Raw genomic sequence first — 18,504 nt, forward strand, 5'->3', positions numbered from 1 at the left:
CATTTGCCCAGGTCATAGTATTTCAAAGGAGGTTAAATCGAAAGCAACTGGACTTAGTTATATAGACGTCTTCCAAATAACTAAGTCCAGTTGCTTTCGATTTAACCTCCTTTGAAAAAAAAAAAAAAAAGTTTATTTATTGAAATTGGTTAAATTGTTCATGTTATTTTGATCAAAATGATGTGGCGGTTGTGGTACCTGGAATGTACTTTTAATTGTTTCATTCTGAACATTTTCTATCTCGGTCTGAAAGCTTTGATGCAGCTCAGGGCTCTCAGGGAATTGGTTAGAGTCCAATAGTCTACAATACTTTATTACTACTAGTCATTTTCTATGGAGGTACTTTGATGGTGGTAACTGGAGGATTCTGTTTGATCATGGTGACTTTATGGATTACTGAGTGGTTAGCACTGTTGCCTCACAGCAAGAAGGTCCTGGGTTCGAATCCCCGGCCGCCCAGGTCCTTTCTGTGTGGAGTTTGCATGTTCTCCCTGTGTCTGCGTGGGTTTCCTCCGGGTGCTCCGGTTTCCCCCACCACTAAAAACATGTCGGCTAGGTTAATCCTCCAGTCAGCGCCACTGACCAAAGGCACTGGCTCATAATCTGGAGTTGGTCCCCGGGCGCTGCACCGTGGCTGCCCACTGCTCCTTAGGGATGGGTTAAATGCAGAGAAAGAATTTCACTGTACTAGCTGTATATGTGACAAATAAAGTACCTTTACAACATGGCTGCAGGAGATGCTGTTGGTGTCCACTGAGAAGATTATTGGGGTTCATACAGACACCAGTTATATGAGTGACAGTATGAAGATGCTGTTGTCAATAATGTGTGTTTCATTGTTTCTGCAGGTGATCAGCAGTCGATGATTAAAGTAGAGGATCCTCCTGAGTTGACCACTAGTCTGGATCAGGAGAACCCAGAGACTCTACATGTTAAAGAAGAAAAGGGAGAACTATTGACCACTCCGACGTTCTCCCTCGCTTTTCTTCATGTGAAGAGTGAGGATGAGGAGGAGAAACCTCAGTCCCTACAACTTGATCAAAGACAAACTGAGGCAGAGTCTCCATCCAGCAGCTCAGCTGAACAGATGGAGGCTGATGGAGACAACTGTGGAGGATCTGAACCAGCCAGGAACTCAGATCAACCTGAAGATCTTCAACCAGATACAGATGATGAGGTCTCAGAGTCGTCCTCTGAAGCTGAAGACAGTGATGATGACTGGAGAGAAACCAGAGCACCTGAGTCAAGTTTGAACAGTGAAGCTGTTCATGTGAGTGATGAAGAATGTGACACTGGTAAGAAGTCTCACCGCTGCTCAGAGTGTGGGAAAACATTTAAAAAACCCTCAGATTTGAAGATACACAAGAGAGTCCACACAGGAGAGAAACCATTTGACTGTGCTACCTGTGGTAAAACATTTGGCACAAAAGCACATTTAAAGAGACACATGAGAATCCATACAGGAGAGAAACCATTTGACTGTGCCACATGTGGTAAAAAATTTAGTCGAAGAGGGGGTCTTAGAGACCATATGAAAATCCATACAGGAGAGACACCATTTAAGTGTGCTACCTGTGGTAAAAAATGTATCACAAATGTGGTTTTGAAGACACACATGAGAATCCATACAGGAGAGAAACCATTTGACTGTGCTACATGTGGTAAAAAATTTAGTCAAAGAAGTGGACTTACAATCCACATGAAAATCCATACAGGAGAGAGGCCATTTGACTGTGCTACCTGTGGTAAAACATTTAAGCTTAAAGGTAATCTTAAAATCCACATGAAAGTCCATACAGGAGAGAAGCCATTTGACTGTGCTATCTGTGGTAAAAAATTTAGTCAAAGTGGGAGTCTTACAATCCACATGAGAACCCATACAGGAGAGAGACCATTTGACTGTGCTACCTGTGGTAAAACATTTGGCACAAAAGCACATTTAAAGATACACATGGCAATCCATACAGGAGAGAGACCATTTGACTGTGCTACCTGTGGTCAAAAATGTATCTCAAAAGGGGTTTTGAGTAAACACATGAAAATCCATACAGGAGAGAAACCATTTGACTGTGCTACCTGTGGTAAAAAATTTGGCACGAAAGGGGATTTGAAGATGCACATGATAGTCCATACAGCAGAAAAACCATTTGACTGTGCTTCCTGTGGTCAAAAATTTAGTCGAAGAGGGAGTCTTAAACTCCACATGAGAATCCATACAGGAGAAAAACCATTTGGCTGTGCTACCTGTGGTCAAAAGTTTAGTGTGAAAGGGAGTCTAAATGACCATATGAGAATCCATACAGGAGAGAAGCCATTTGAGTGTGCAACCTGTGGCCAAAAATTTAGTATCAAAGCTAGGCTTAAAGACCACATGACAGTCCATACAGGAGAGAAGCCATTTGAGTGTGTTACATGTGGTAAAAAATTTAGGCTTCGAGGGACTTTTACTTTGCACACGAGACTCCACACACAGGAGAAACCATTTGTTTGTGCTATTTGTGGAAAAAGATTTATCCAACAGTCAAATCTTTTGTCTCACACAAGAGTCCATTCAAAAGAGAAGCCATTTGGTTGCAGTGTTTGTGGGAAAACATTTATGGAGCTGGAGAATTTGACGATGCACATGAAATCCCATAAAGGAGGGAAAGTTCAGTTGTTGTCATGAGAGGAACATGTAAGTCCATACAGAAGAAACTATTTGTTTGTAGTGTGTGGAGTAGATATATAGCAGATATATAGCAGTAGGTAGTCTTAAAAGATACCTTAAATCATTTAGTTGCAGTTTTTTGACGAGATTTTGTCAACAAGAAGATCTTTACGTGCAAACAAGAATGTTGTATAAATGAATAATGGTTTCAAGCGCGTTGGATGACATGAAAAGCGCTGAGTACATATAAACTCAGGAATGTTACTGAAAACTGCAGCAGTTTGTGAGGTTGCAGTTACAAGTTGAAAATAATGAATCGTGTTACATTTTTATAGTTATTATCAAAGGGTAACAAATTCTGTAAAATCTCTTTCTGGTATTATTGTACTTTGTGGAAACATCATTTGTTTTGTTACTAAACAAATTGAGGGTTCATTCATTTTAAATTGGAATACCATTTTCTCTTAAGTTTTGGGTTTAATGATTACAACTGGTTTAGGATTAGTTTTTATATTTTAAGATATATTGTCACTTTGCTTATGAATCTTCCACAGTTTCTTGTTTATCAAATTAAAGTTGCAAATCTATACAAAAAAGTCTGAAGCGTCATAATGTCTAATTTTTTTCAGTTCCTTTAAGTAGGATTTTTGTTGCATCAGCGTTTGTGTCTCATGTGATTGTAGATTATAAATCAATAATAAAACAGACGAAAGAACACACACACTGAATACATTTTATTTTCAAATCAAATCAAATAAATATTTTAATTATTTGTTCATTGCAAAACGTTTTTGATTGTGCTTCTTAGAGAAAGTGCCAATACCAATACTTCTCACAAAGGTCCAGTCCCATGCCAGATGTCCTCAACTGGAAATGCAAGACAATAGTCCTGATGGCGGCGCTACAGCAAGCCTCTAAATTTCATCACTTTGAAACTTCACAACAAATCAAACGCGCCACAGCTTTGGAACTTTCACTTTCAAATTGCCTAATTTTGCTTAAAATTGCCCGGCCCTGTGGATGAATCTATGTTACCCTCACTTGTTAATGGGTCCATTTTCAATGAATATAATGTTTTGTCTTTATAGTTATTTTGATATTATTATTTAATGGTTGACTTGCCCAGCATTTCCTGGTTTCCCGGATGCTGCCCAGCGGGTCATGGGTCATTGATAATGCTTTCACTTTGGTCCGTCTTGCGCCGGTCCAAGAATTTAACCGTGCACGGCACGCGGAGGCTCATGGGAAATGTAGTGTGAAAACACTACCGCTTTCCGAAAGTCACTTTAACATTTTTTTATTCCGTAAAAACAACAACCTCCGTTTTGTTTCTTTAAAAAAAAAAGAAAAAATCTCATCTACTGTACAAGAGCTGGATTTACAATAAGATGTTATATTTTTGAGGAAATGATTATAAAGAAATCTCTGTATTTTTGAAAGTCCACGGTATAATAGCTATGTAATACATGAAATTAATAAACAAACACTTAGATTATTGATATTGTCTTTATTATCAATTTTCTTTCATCTAATAAACTGTAAAATTAAATTTTACATAAATCATTCATTGTTGCTGAAATCAAAAGCGGCACATAAGCAAAACTATCAATAAAGCAGCAGAGAAGATGAAAATTTGTTTTAAAGACATCCCAGACCTTCGATTTTGTTTATTATCATAATTATTATCGAGTCCAGCCTCTTTAGTTCAGAAGTCATGCTCAGTGGTGACATCATTAGAGACGTTGGCATATTCTTCGCTTTGAACACGCTTGTTCAGCTTGATGGACATGTGTTGTTTGTTTCCTGTGGGTGGAGTTCATTTATGTTTATTTCATAAGCACAATGAACAAACTGTTCCAGGTATCAGTAGGATTAGACATGTTAAGTGGTTCAAATGTGTGTGTGTGTGTGTGTCTGTGTGTAATTGCTACCTGTCCTCCCGCTGCAGTAGATGGATATCATCAGGACGGTTGAGACGCAGTACGGACAGACCACGACTACATGGCAGAGCACTCTCTGCACAGGAACAGAGAAAGGAGGGAAGACGTCTACAGGAGAGGACAGAGACAGACGGAGGCAGAGCAACGGGCTGAACAGTGGAAATATTGTAATACTTTATCAAAGTGAAAGTGACTGATTTCTTTGGGATAACATTTGTTTTCCATCAGTTCACCTGCAGACATGGTGAGTCCAGACAGCAGCAGAACAGCCAGACCTGCAGCAACAGCAGCAGAACATGGTTAGTCAAGAGCCAAAGGTCTGAATGAAGTGTTTATGTTTTATGTCAGAACTTCAGTCAAATGAGTAAAAACTGACACAAATGAGAATAGTGTGACATTAAAGACTGCAAGATGACTACATATAGATGCAAAAACTACTAAAAAAAACAACTACACAGATGCAAAATAGCTACAAGGTGTTGTTGTTCTGTGACAGCTGTGATTGTGTTTTGGGATGCAACTGCTTCCAAATGTTGTTGGTGTTTCCAGCCACTAGAGGGCAGTGTTGATTAAGGTTGAAGGCGCTCACCTGCTGAAAGTGCCAGTCCAGACAGCAGCTGTATCAGCCGGCCTGTAAGGAGGTTTAAGGTCAAAGGAGCTGTCAGTTATAGCAGCTTCTGGAGAAGTCCAGATTCCTCCAAAGAAGGCACCAGACAGATGTTCATCTGATCTTTGTTATGGTTAATGCTCGATTTCACTTAATTTATACACATCTGATACATTTAATGTTAGAAAACAACTACATTTTTAAGTTAAACAGACATAACAATTGATTGATTCCACAAACAAGAGAATGGATGATATGAACAGGAACAAGAGGTTCAGGACCTGAAGAGCAGTCTACAATTCTCACAAAAAGAAGTGGATGAACTTAGAGACACCTGCAAGGAGCTTATAAATTAGAGCAAAGAGGCACGCACTGATATTAGTACTGTGTGTGAATCTGTCATGACCATGAGTGGGAAATCAGACTACCTAGAAGGTCAATTGTAACGCAATAATATAGTCATAGATGGCATTCCAGAGTCCCTACGGGAGAGCTGGGAGGAGTCGGAGAGCAAAAAGAGCTGCTCACGACAAAACTACAGATGGATGAGTAGAAGGTCGAGGTGGAAAGGGCCCACAGAATGGGAAAAAGAGAGGATGAAGGCAGATTGTGGTAAAGTTCCTTCGCTTCAAAGACAAGATGGCTGTGATGGCCAGACGACACAGGTTTAAAGGAACTAACATCTTCCTCAACAAGGATTATCCTGAAGCCGTACGCCTGAAGAGAAAGGAACTCATTCCTGCCATGAAGGCGGAAAGGAGCAAAGGGAACATTGCATACATCAGGTACGACAGACTCATTGTTCATCCGCCCTTAACCTCCCCAACTTCCCTAACCCTGGAGAGGTTGGACTCACTCCGACCATCTCAGAGGACTGAGAGTAACGTCGACTGTTGATACAAGGACACAGTATCTACAGGAGGGACAGAAATATTCATGGCGGAATAGCTTGCACCGACAAATAAAGGTAACGAACCTACTGCTATGACGATAGCGATAATGGCAATGGGCCGATTTGCTAAAATGTTTAACTACTGACTACAACTGACCAAACAAGTAATTGAGACGCTACATCTAAACTACTGCTCAACGATTTGGTCTGGTGCAAACTGCAGCTGGCTCAAAACAGAGCAGCTCGGCTTGCCCTCAAGTGTACATCACGGTCTAATGTAAACGAGATGCATGTCAAGCTCTCCTGGACAAAAGTCACGGAGAGGGTTAGATTGTCAAAATACCCCTTCTGTTTATATAATCAACTGTCATTAAGCCCTGGTACCCATGCGTATCAAACAAGACATGCCACAAGAGGTTGTTACCAACTGCCTAAAGCTAAAAAGGAGGCTATGCAAAGAACGGTGTTGTATCGAGCAATGGCATCATTGAATGCACTGCCGGAACACAGGCTGCTGGGTTATTATCAAAGTTATTATCCTGGTGGGAACAACCTTCATACCATTTATTAATGTCTTTTCTTTCTCTTTTTCATTCAAAAATGTATACATAAGTTTTACATACTCCTCAATGTGATTTTCGATTGATGTTGAAATGTACTCACTGGAGTTTTTGGAAATGTCATGTGATGTAATAGGCTACTTGGTGTCTGAACGCAGGTGATTCACAAAAGCAATCAGTGCACCTGACTCTGATTATTACCTCCAAACGCCCTGACGAAGACCGCGAGGTCAAAACCGGTCGGCGTCTAACATTTTACAGTTTTTCTCAATTGCTAAAACACTAAACCCTGTTGTCTGAACCAAATTCTCAGTTGCCTGAACCCACTGACTGAACCAGTCTCTTTTGACAAAACCATCAGCACTTTTCACCTGTTTAGACACATCTTACCAACACATTTTCATTGTGATGCACCTGTGTTGCAAAATGCTGAGCACAGGTGGCAAAAGTCAAACACAAGTAAAGCACAAGTTTCACCGGTTGAACACAACAACTCAAAATTGATAACACTTGTGTCCAATGATGTGAGGGCACATATACTGTAAGCCAGTTGAGGATGAAGTCCTGTGGCCTGTGTTACGACTGCCGTCGTTATCTGTTAAATGTGTGCAGGTGTGTGTGTGGTGTGTCTGTCTCTCCTCCCAGGTGGTGCTTGTTAGCCTCCGATTCCTCCCACTCCGAGCGATTGGTGCCTGGTCCTCAGCCTGGTCGGGGATTGGTGCGTGGGTCTGGGGGCTTGGCATTTAAACTCCAGCTGAGCAGTCGTCGGGGGGCAGAGCACGGCAGAAGACTCCTTTCCTTAACCCAACCAGCCACCTTTAGTTATGTTGTTCTTTTGTAGGGGTGGACCGCCATTTCAGTTATCAGTTTTCTCATGTTTTGTGGTTAGCCAGGGAGGGCAGTTTATGTTCTTTCCTTTTCTTTTCTTTGCAGGTCAGTTTGTCATTTTGAGTTAGATTCCTCTTTTGGTTTGTTATGTTGGCCTGGGTCCACCCTGACTTCATCTCAGTGGTTTTCTCCTTTATTTATTCTTGTATCAATAAATTACACGTTACTTCCTATTTGAATCCTGGTGGCTGCTTTGAGTTCTGGGAAGAGGGTCTCGTATTCATGTTGCTCCTCAGAGACCCCTAGCTGGGGCGTAACATGAATTGGGGGCTCGTCCGCTTTCTCCTCACGCGTCTGGTTCGTCGGTAAGTAGTTTAGTGGTGAGTATTCTGGTTGGCAGTTTTCTTTGTGCGGGGGGGGAGTCATGGAGTTTGTGAAGAGTCCTTCCTGGGAGGGATTAGAACAGTGTGGGAAGGCAGATTTGTTAATTATGGCCAATTTCTATGGGGTTGTTGTATCTTACGCGTCAGGGGAGGCAGAGTTGCAACGTGTGTTGGGTGAGAGGTTGGTGGAGATGGGGGTGTTACCTGCTCAAGCTGTTTCTGGTGCGGAGGAGACAAAGGCTGCTTTGGCGGCTGAGGCGGGGCTTGCTTCTCCGGGGGCGGAGACGAGGGCAGCGGAGGTTGCTGGCGTCCTCGCCGCCGATGCGGAGCGTGAGCGTGCCTCTGAGTTTCCTGTGGGCGGTGTGTCCACAGAGGAGCTCCGCCTAGCCCTCCGAATAAAGGAGGTTGAAACCAGAAACAAAGAGCTTGAGGTGCAGGCCATGCAGCTCCGTGTGAGAGCTCTGGAGCTAGAGCAAAGCACACCTGTGGTCTCCACCCCTCGAGTAACGCTTTTGATATTAGCAAGCACATTGCATTGGTCCCCCCGTTTCGGGAGTCAGAGGTCGACTCCTATTTCAGCGCTTTCGAGCGGATCGCTGTGGCATTAAGTTGGCCAAAGGAGTTTTGGTCACTCTTGCTGCAGTGCAAACTTGTTGGGAAAGCCCAGGAAGTTTGCGCGAGTTTGACCATTGACCAGAGTTTAAATTACGAGTTGTTAAAAAAAACTGTGTTACAAGCGTATGAACTTGTGCCAGAAGCCTACAGGCAAAAATTCAGGAATAGTGAAAAAACTGCCAACCAGACTCATGTGGAGTTTGCGCGTGAGAAGAGTGTTTTGTTTGATAAGTGGTGTAATGCGTGTAATATCACAACGTTGGCCGACATGAGAGAATTAATGTTACTGGAGGAATTTAAGAAGTGTCTCCCGGAACGAATTGTTGTGTATTTGAACGAGCAAAAGGTGGTGTCACTGTCGAACGGGGCGGTTCTGGCGGATGAGTTTATTTTGACTCACAAAAGTGTCTTCACTGGGCCAGTCCGCAGTTTCAATTCTCCGCCAGATCAGCGAATGAGGTCCCTGACGTTTGCGCGTAGAAGTCCTACACCAGTCCCCGCCGCTGGGGAGAACCGCGAGTGCTATTATTGTCATGAGCCAGGTCATCTAATTGCTGGGTGTCCTGTGCTCAAACGTAAAAATGTTAACCCTCATGAGGGTCCTGTCGGTGTGGGTTTTTTGAACGCAGTGCCCGCATTTGGAAAACAATCTCACGCGGCGCGGGAGGCTGGAGCGCTTGGTGAGGTAGATCCCCGCTTCAGACCGTTCATTTCCCATGGCTTCGTTTCATTGCCTGGCGAGGAAAAAGAGAAAGTGCCGGTGAAAATTCTCCGTGACACCGCTGCCTGTCATTCGTTTATGCTCAATAGTGTTTTGCCTCTCTCGTCTAGAACCTCGTGCAAGTCTAATCTGTTGGTACGAGGCATTAGAATGAGTGTTGTAAAAGCGCCGCTGCACTGGGTGCAGTTGTCCTCGCCCCTAGTGACAGGGTGCGTAAAAGTCGCCGTTCGTCCGTCGTTCCCTATTAAAGGGGTTTCGTTCATCCTTGGAAATGATTTAGCTGGTGAGAATGTGTTTTCTTTCCCTGAACTCGTTTGTGCGCCCGACTCGGTTTGCTCTGCCTCTTCTGTGTCCAATGTGTACCCTGTGTGCGCCCCGACGCGCGCACCGGTTCGTAATGTGGGTGACAACAGGTTTCTGTGTGAGAGTGTGTGCTATTGTTCTGCTTCACCCCGTGTAAAAAAAAAAAAGTGAAGGTGTCGGAAGGTGTGAATATTTCTGAACCATGTGTTGCGTTTGAGCCGTTGAGCCCGGTTGAAGTAAAAGGTCTGTGTTCCGGGTGTCCCGGTAAAATGTCGAGTGAATCTGATGAATCTGGTCGAAGCAAAAAGTTGTGTGTCTGTCCGCTTTACCTTTCCAGGGCCCGTTTCTCCTCTCCATCGCCTGCTGCACCGGTGGTCTCTGTGCGTCCTGGTGCCACTGCTGCTCCGCTGTTCCGACTGGCTGATGATGGGTTGGTACAACATAATTGTTCACTGCCAGTTGCTCGTCCCCCGAACTCTGAGGTTGTAAGTGACCAGGAGTCCAAATTCTGCTTATTTCCTGCCGCTCGGGCAGATGTTATTCAGCGGCTGGAAATTGATCCGTCGCTTTGTGTTAATCGTTGTCACTCTACTGTGTTACATCCCGACTTTGTCGGGAGGGGGCGCTGGTCCAGTAAGCAGCAGGCACCCAGTTTGGACCCGACGGAGCGGTCTCTGACGCAGCAGGAGGTGAGTTGCCGTTTTCCCGCTGGAGGGGGACCCCAGTGTGCCTGGCGCTGGGGCCGTCCTCCTGAGGAGGTATGAGCTTGGTGGTGTGCATTATTTCGGCTATTTGTTCTTATAGTTACTCTTTTTGTCATTGTGTTTTGTAGGAATTAGACATCGCAGGGGGGGATGTCTAATTTTGGGTTGGGGGGTGTTACGACTGCCGTCGTTATCTGTTAAATGTGTGCAGGTGTGTGTGTGGTGTGTCTGTCTCTCCTCCCAGGTGGTGCTTGTTAGCCTCCGATTCCTCCCACTCCGAGCGATTGGTGCCTGGTCCTCAGCCTGGTCGGGGATTGGTGCGTGGGTCTGGGGGCTTGGCATTTAAACTCCAGCTGAGCAGTCGGCGGGGGGCAGAGCACGGCAGAAGACTCCTTTCCTTAACCCAACCAGCCACCTTTAGTTATGTTGTTCTTTTGTAGGGGTGGACCGCCATTTCAGTTATCAGTTTTCTCATGTTTTGTGGTTAGCCAGGGAGGGCAGTTTATGTTCTTTCCTTTTCTTTTCTTTGCAGGTCAGTTTGTCATTTTGAGTTAGATTCCTCTTTTGGTTTGTTATGTTGGCCTGGGTCCACCCTGACGTCATCTCAGTGGTTTTCTCCTTTATTTATTCTTGTATCAATAAATTACACGTTACTTCCTATTTGAATCCTGGTGGCTGCTTTGAGTTCTGGGAAGAGGGTCTCGTATTCATGTTGCTCCTCAGAGACCCCTAGCTGGGGCGTAACACCTGATCCAGTACAGAGAAATGATGCTGTGGCTGAGTAATGCACTTCTCATTTCTATATTTTTGTACTTTATTTTTACGTAGGCTTACTGCATACAAGTGCTAAATGCCCAAGATTATGTTTGTTTTTGTACTGTACAAGTGCTACGTGTAAATGCACAAGATTTCTGGTTTTTGTACTTCTTTTTTTTGTACTATGTACAAGTGCTAAATGCACAGGTTTTTTGTTTTGCAACATGCATTTAGCCCACAGTGAACGATAAACATTTATTTCTACAGCTTCATGTGCTGAGCGTTGTGTTTTCTATTTTTCTATGTAGTGTTTAGTGACTGCTCAGTAGTGTTTTTAATTTTGATTGACTTGGGGCACGATTTGACAACATAGTTCAGTTTTGGGAACAGATTGAACTGTTTTGAGGTGAAAGTTTGGTTTTGCAAGAAGAGTCTGAGGTTTTGTGAATGTAGCTTGAAAATTGGGGTTTGTGTTCACAGTTTAGAGAAAAGGAGAGAAGCTTTCGAGAAATGTGTCTTAGCAATCGAGAAAAACTGTAATAAGAAGATATGCCCTAATTTAAAATAAAGGCTTTTTAAAGGGAATTCCTTGGCTCGTCGGAGTGCCTGAAGTAAGCTTTTTTGCTTTAACCTTCATACCTGTTTGTCTCTTGCAGAGGATCAGGCCTCCAACCAGGAACGAAATCACAACAACCAGTGACGAGAGACCTGCCACAACCGGCAGGAGGACGGAGGAGACGGCTGAGGGGGCAGTAGGAGACGGTGTGGAGAGGTTGGGAGTGGTGGGAGGAGGAAGATCTGTAGCTGGAGAGTGGAGATGGGTGAGGGGGGGAGTAGGGGAAGGTGTGGAGAGGCTAGGAGTGGTGGGAGGAGGAGGATCTGTAGTAGGAGAGAGGGAAGAGGTGAGTGGGAGAGTAGGGGAAGGTGTGGAGAGCTTAGGAGTGGTGGGAGGAGAAAGATCTGTAGTAGGAAGCAGAAGAAAAGCAGTGACATTATTAGTCTACTTGCCAGCCCATAGGGTCCCATTGTGAACCCGGAAATGTTGAGTACCCCAAAGTTTTATGTTAGAAATAGATAGTATGGGTCCCCAGTATTCAGAAACTGCCGGATGCTAACTTATATATATTGGGCATTAGCATAACTGACACAATTAGCATAAATTAGCATAATTGCCTATATGGGCAATATTTCAACAAAATTGACTTGGCTGATCTGGGCAATATTGGAGTGGTTTTAGGGGTTATTGATGATGCTGAATCCATTTCTGACATTTTCAAAATTCAAAATGGCTGTCTAAACCGGAAGTGACCAGATTTTAACCGCCAGTGGGCCGATTTTGATGGCCATTTTGAATTTTGAAAATGTCAGAAATGGATTCAGCATCATCAATAACCCCTAAAACCACTCCAATATTGCCCAGATCAGCCAAGTCAATTTTGTTGAAATATTGCCCATATAGGCAATTATGCTAATTTATGATAATTATGTCTGTTATGCTAATTGCCCAATATATATAAGTTAGCATCCAGCAGTTTCTGAATACTGGGGACCCATACTATCTATTTCTAACATAAAACTTTGGGGTACTCAACATTTCCGGGTACTCATTGTTGGCAAGTAGACTATATGCTTGACAGTCATATAATAAAATACAGGAAGTGGATGTTGGTTTCCTGACCTCTGACCCTCAGCCGACTCCGTGGAGACTGTCCAATCAGATCAGTGGAACAGGAGTAGAAACCGTCTTGATTCTGTTGCACTTTGCTGACGGTAAATTCCCCGTTAGGTCCCGACCCGATCACACCGCCGTTAAAGAGGAAATAAGCTTTGCCGATGGTCGTATCTTTGGCTCTACAACGCAGCGTGACATCACTTCCTCTCGTCACAGGAAGCAGGGGAATCAACAGGATCACATCTGAACAACAAGGCGGCACAAACAGAGTCAGTCCATCCAAGAGAACAACCATTAGACTGAGAATCAACAATCAGTTTAGATCAATAAGATCTATTCTCTTGGAAATTGTGCCAACTGCAGGCTACCTGTACTTAAAGCAGAAGTAAGCGATCTGGTCGTTTTGGCTAATGCTGCGTTCCAGGCAGGCTTTTGAAACCGTAAATTACAGCTTCAAGTCACGACTTACGACTTTGTAGCGTTCCAGGCAACCCACTCGTGTTTTTCCGACCTGTTTTACCGGTGAAAGTCACTATAACGGCCACTCGTAACTTCCGACCCGTGAACTCGTACCAGATCAAACTGATACGACTTCACAGGTCGGAAAAACACGAGTTACGGGTTGCCTTGAACGCACCATAACAGTCCTCGTCCCTACGTCACCACATTCAGGCGCATCCCTTGGCTGCACACACAGCCCTTCATGCCGTTCTCTCTCCTCATTGGATAAAACTTGTAGGATACGAGAAACGTTTTCTCCTCGGCTCAGAGCAGAGCAGAGTGACTGACAGACCCGTGTTTCGGACCAAACACTCCATGTAAGTAATTGCTGTCGGAAGATATAGCTATTTAAGACTTATATTAACACAAAAATATCGCTTACTTCTGCTTTAATCATTTGCAAAGATGAACGAAGACATTTGCAATTTGATGAAATGAACGAGAAATACAATTCTGTTGTGAACAGTTGCCAAGTGGTTTGGAGGTTTGTCCGTGTTGTTTTGAGAATGTAATTTCTGTTTCAATAAATGAGCCAAACCAATGGAGAAAAACTGTGATACAGGATATTGAACTTGTACAAAATACATAGGCCTACCTACATGAACACAAGTGTCACCTTTTGACCCCAATACGGCAATGATGTTGGGTCAGTATTGTTGGCGTCAGAATCTAGTTTCTTTACCTGACACAGTGATGGTGACTTCAGGACTCTTCTGCCCATTGTTGTCTTCACACCAGTAAACGCCACTGTCCGACGACGAGAACAAGTCTGAGATGATGCAAGAGGATCCATGATGAAGCCCGAAATCTTCACCACAGGTCTGTGTCCTCTTCTGTGTTGTCCTCTTCACTGTCCATCTAATGGTCTGGTGTCCGTCGCAGCTTAGAGTGACGGACTCTTCTGGTAGGAACTGCAGACGGTTTGGACTCGCGCTCAAGAAGACTAAGAGTGGACAAGGAAATATGTTCTCATTATCACCGTCAGACCGTCAGTGATTAGATTCTTTACAACAATGTTCGACTTTTATAAGTTCACCTGCGCAGACTGTGAGTGGGGACAGCAGCAGAACAACAACCAGGCCTGCAAGAGAAGCACATGGTTATTCAAGAAGGTCCAAGGTCCTCAAACATCAAAGGTTTCCTCCAATCAGTGAGAAGCAGCAGTTACAGTCATTTCCAGTAGGGAGACCGGGGATGGTTGTAACAAAGGGATAGTTGTAACACTCTCAGTTTGACCACTCAGAAACGAGCTGTGGTGATGTCATCAATACAGTCCATGCCCACTTACAAATGGAGCTCACAGGTGAAGCCTCATGTCTCTGAGTTGAAAACTGTCTGTTCTGGAGCCAAAAAACGATTTTTCAGGTAAGAAAGTAAATATTTCCATCACAACTATTTTTTGCATAGTGTCCATTGTGTTGTAGATACAGGTGTTTCACTTACATAAGCTCAAGTAGTAGTTTCTCTAGTTTAATTTGATATGCTGCATTAGTGCTAGCTTTGAAGCTAAATGCTAAAAATGGTTAGCTTTTTAATGGCTGCCTGGCATGGGGAGGGTTGGAACTGTTCCCCTCTAGGAACATCTGTGAGACAAGTCGCCAAGGCTACAAAACACACACACAACAGTTTATACTTTATTATTCTTTATTTTATTTAATATATATTTATTTATTTAATTGTATGTATTTTTATTGTATTTAACTTATACTTTCTATTTATTTTTTTATCATTATTGTTGTATTCTGACAAGTTTATGGTTCCTTCTTTATTATTCATTAAAGTGCCTGCATACATTTTAAGTGTGGATCTTTTTTTAAGTATAATAATTTAATTGTTACATCCATCCTCAAGTAGTGTTACAATTCACCCCGGTATTGGGGTAGGTTGTAACAAGATACCTCTTTGTGTTTGACATTAATTTACATAATCTGTGATGGTGTAGTAGAAGTTCAAGTGTATGTCATTTACAGCAGACAAATATGGGTACCACATGTCAAAATTTGAGATCTCTAGCACCAACAACCACTGAGTTACACTTGCTCAAACAAAAAGTGTTAGTATCATCCCCGGTCTCCCCTACATTTACTTTTTTTTTTTTTTATTTAACCTTTATTTTACCAGGCAAATTGCTTGAGATAAAAAAAAATCTGGCCTGGTCAAGAAAGCAGCAACAAGATATACACACAAAGAAGTGGGGACAAATATGAGAGAGAAAAAAGAGAGAGAGAGAGAGAAAGAAAAGATGAATGACGTCCAGAGTTCTACAGTCCGACGGGGATATGGGGGGAAGAGAAGGAGGAAGAGAGGGCTGTGTGGTACAAGGGGAGGCTGTACCAGGGAAGAGAGATTATGTTAAATCAACCAAGATAGAACAGAACAATGCACAACAAAACACACTAAAAGAACGCTAATCCAGTGATGCTAAAATACTAAACAGTAAAACATTTACACACTCCATGATTTGCCATTAAAAAGCCGTTGAGTCTGGTTTTAAAATCGGAAAGGGTGATGAATGCCTGTAGTTTTAGTGGTTTTTGGAGATTGTTCCAGCCAGAGGGAGCAGAGTACATGAATGCCCTCTTCCCAAACTCAGTACGAGTTCTGGGGGACAAAGGCAGATAGAAAGTCCATTTACATTTGCACCTCAGAAGCGACAAACTGGATGCAGCAGAAAGCCAGAAGGTAAGAACCATCAACACCGGTTAGGTTTTATAATCAGGCCATGTTGGTGATGATGTCATGCACAGAGGGTTAGGACTTTCACACAGGAAACAAAAGTTAGATCTGTTCTTCACTTTCCGAGAGGACTCCTTGTTGAGGTTGTTGCATTATTTCCTGTACTTTCAGATGCTGCTCTGGTCAACATGCGACTAAGAACCATAGAGGTGTCATCAGGAAATGCTGTTTTCACACCTTCTGTTCACCCTATCTTATGTTGTGTTGTCTTGTGTCATCTTGTCTTATGTTGTGTTATCTTATTCACCCATGCATCCACTGAAAATGTCTCATTCACTTACGCCCTCAGTGCCCATGTGGTCAGAGACACAGCTGATAGCCAGTCAGTATCCCAGTGACTGAGGTAAAGTATAAAGGGGGACTCAGTATAAACTGGTCAGATTTTCCCTTCACTTGCCACATTATGGCCTTATAAAACGTGTTTTTGTAATGCATTAATTATTGCATTATGTAAGTGAGACTCTTGGTGTGAAGAGTTTTTATTTTTAAAAAAAAATCAGACTGAGCTCAGATATTCATGATGACCACATATTACAATAAGCTAGTATGTGTGTGTGTGTGTGCTTCCACTGAACATCTGAGGCTTCCTGTGTGAAGACGCATCTAATGCACATTTCACTTCCGTTGAAGGTTCAGAGTTGTGGTTGAAATGCAAACCTGCCTGTGATATATAAAAGTATTATTATGTTAAGGTATGCTGTGGTCAGAAAGTCACTTTGTCTCTGTGGCCCTGAGCCACTTTTGGACTTCGCCTAGTTTAACAAAGGAACAAGAGTTCCTTGTGCCCAGGATGACCTGGATTATACCAATGTTCACTATTTAATATTCATCAATTAATATTTAGAAATGAAGCAGACTGAGTGAAAATTAGCCTTCAACTGATTTGTCAATCAATCCCTTGTGAAATGTCCGTAACTCAACATAAGTTTATGTAACAAATATACTGATCACTTTATTCCAATAACTGATTGGTGTCCACTTTTATAGTTAGGTGCAATGTGCACAATAGCATAACCTTAACATAACCTTAACATATGAATTTATGAATATAATCAGTATAACTGAGGCACCTAACAACATGAATTGTGACTGAGCCATGAGGATATTTCTCATCCCCCTTCATGACGCATGCCACAACAATTGAAGAGATGCACTAAAAATGTTGTGTATCAACTAAAATAAAAACCTCAGAGGAGCAAAGAATCACAATGTTCATCTCCGGGTTTACAACTTGTCTGAAACAAGAAACCGCCACTGGACGACACTATGACATTGAATATAGTGCAGCTGTTTCTCCATGTGAACTGCAGCCTAATAAATGTAGATGTGGGATGAACTCACCGGGCAGCAGAGAGGGAGATGAAACCGTCATGTTGTCAGTCTGAACTGTGAAGTGTGAAGTCTGACAGCCCGAGCCTCCCCACTTCCTTATGAAGACCTTCAATGCATCACCTTCAGTGCATCCGTTCTGTTCTCTATCTATCCTGTTCTATATAGAACAGAAGGTGCGAGTGAGTGCAGACACCAGGTGAAGTAGTAAACATCAGGGGAAACAATCAGCACATTTTGGTTTGTTTTCACACAAGCCAATGATTCAACATTTGACTATTCTTTTTTTTTTTTTGTGATCAATTTTTTATTTTGTTTTATTTCATTACAATTCCATTTATCCATTCCCCTTGACCCCACCCTTGTCCCGGGTCCTGGGGGTAACATTAGGTTAGGGTGATTACAGGGAAAAACAAAAACAACAAACAAACGAAAATAAATAAATAGTTATCAATAATTATCAAAAGTACATAGCAGACATATTCATGAAACAGAGAAAAACAAAACAAAACAAACCAAAAAAAAAAAAAAAAAACACACGCAAGCCCATCAAAACAACGCTTTGACATTCTCAGCTGCCGCTTCTAGGTTATGTATAGCTTCTACCTTTGCCTTTTGGGCACGGGCACTGGAGATTTCTAGTGACAAAATTTCATAAAATGATAATTTCCACAGATACACATTTAAAACATGTGGTGGTTTCCATCTTTTTATCAACATCTTTTTAGCAGCAGTTAAACCTGCAAACAGTACTCTCTTCTTAAGAAATGATAAATTCAGAGGGGTGTCATCATTCAGAAGCAATATATGTGGTAAACAAGGTATATTTGTCTGAATTAAACGTGAGAGAAGATTCGAAATACTGAGCCAAAAGGAATAGACTCCAGGGCATTCCCACATCATGTGCATGTATGTGCCCAACACTTGGTGAGGACATAGTTGGCATAATGGGTTCTGGGTAATATGGATCTGGCAGCATCGTCTTGGGGATAGATAGAATCTTTGTATTAACTTATAATGAATTAACTGATGGTTGTGATTACGGGATGACATTTGACTATTCTTGAAACATGTCTGTTAAACCAGGTTAAAAGGATAGTTCACTCAAATTGAAATTTCACTCATTAGCCCCGAAATGGCTTCAATTCTCGAGATTTGGACAAACCAGGAGGAGGAGCTTCCGCTGCAAACAAGCTTGAAATATAGACTTATTTAATTTTTCTCATTTCGGGGCTTCAATACAAGAGGGACATTACATACGAGCAGCATGGAGGTATTTTGATGTTTTTTGGTGTGTCTTTTTGTTACGA

The 18,504-nt window shown here is 42.5% G+C and overlaps 3 protein-coding genes across 3 annotated transcripts in view; 1 reads left to right on the forward strand and 2 right to left on the reverse strand.

Annotated features, from left to right (window-relative positions):
- Positions 1-853: 853 nt before the first annotated feature.
- LOC146968444 (uncharacterized) lies at positions 854-2,685 on the forward strand. The gene has a single exon (XM_085806286.1). The coding sequence runs from the start codon at positions 863-865 to the stop codon at positions 2,663-2,665; it is 1,803 nt and encodes a 600-aa protein (XP_085662412.1). The 5' UTR covers positions 854-862; the 3' UTR covers positions 2,666-2,685.
- A 1,391-nt stretch (positions 2,686-4,076) lies between these two features.
- Positions 4,077-17,253, reverse strand: LOC146968445 (uncharacterized). Its single transcript, XM_085759014.1, has 9 exons — positions 17,207-17,253; positions 14,166-14,210; positions 13,812-14,072; positions 12,635-12,871; positions 11,596-11,916; positions 5,177-5,218; positions 4,821-4,862; positions 4,579-4,695; positions 4,077-4,450 (listed from the first exon to the last, which is right to left on the reverse strand). Exons 1-9 carry the CDS (start codon positions 17,235-17,237, stop codon positions 4,353-4,355), a joined length of 1,194 nt encoding a protein of 397 aa, XP_085615140.1. The 5' UTR covers positions 17,238-17,253; the 3' UTR covers positions 4,077-4,352.
- The window catches only part of trim2b (tripartite motif containing 2b), a 37,888-nt gene continuing 31,128 nt past the window's right edge, over positions 11,745-18,504 (reverse strand). The window contains exon 15 of the transcript XR_015034190.1: positions 11,745-11,760. The gene's annotated coding sequence lies outside the window, so the exon portion shown is untranslated. The remainder of the gene's footprint in view (positions 11,761-18,504) is intronic.

The sequence above is a fragment of the Trachurus japonicus genome, chromosome 18 (genome assembly GCF_045865225.1).
Source record: "Trachurus japonicus isolate A0001 chromosome 18, Traja_1.0".
Taxonomy (NCBI): Eukaryota; Metazoa; Chordata; class Actinopteri; order Carangiformes; family Carangidae; genus Trachurus; species Trachurus japonicus.

Bases quoted from the DNA above. Each gene is read 5' to 3' on its own strand.
- LOC146968444 (XM_085806286.1), top strand. From the start codon at position 863: ATGATTAAAGTAGAGGATCCTCCTGAGTTGACCACTAGTCTGGATCAG.
- LOC146968445 (XM_085759014.1), bottom strand. From the start codon at position 17,237: ATGACGGTTTCATCTCCCTCTCTGCTGCCCG. The intron at 11,917-12,634 runs GTCAGGAAACCA...TTCCTACTACAG, and splicing joins GAGTCGGCTGAGGGTCAGAG to ATCTTTCTCCTCCCACCACT. The intron at 4,863-5,176 runs GTGAGCGCCTTC...CTGTTGCTGCAG, and splicing joins TGGACTGGCACTTTCAGCAG to GTCTGGCTGTTCTGCTGCTG.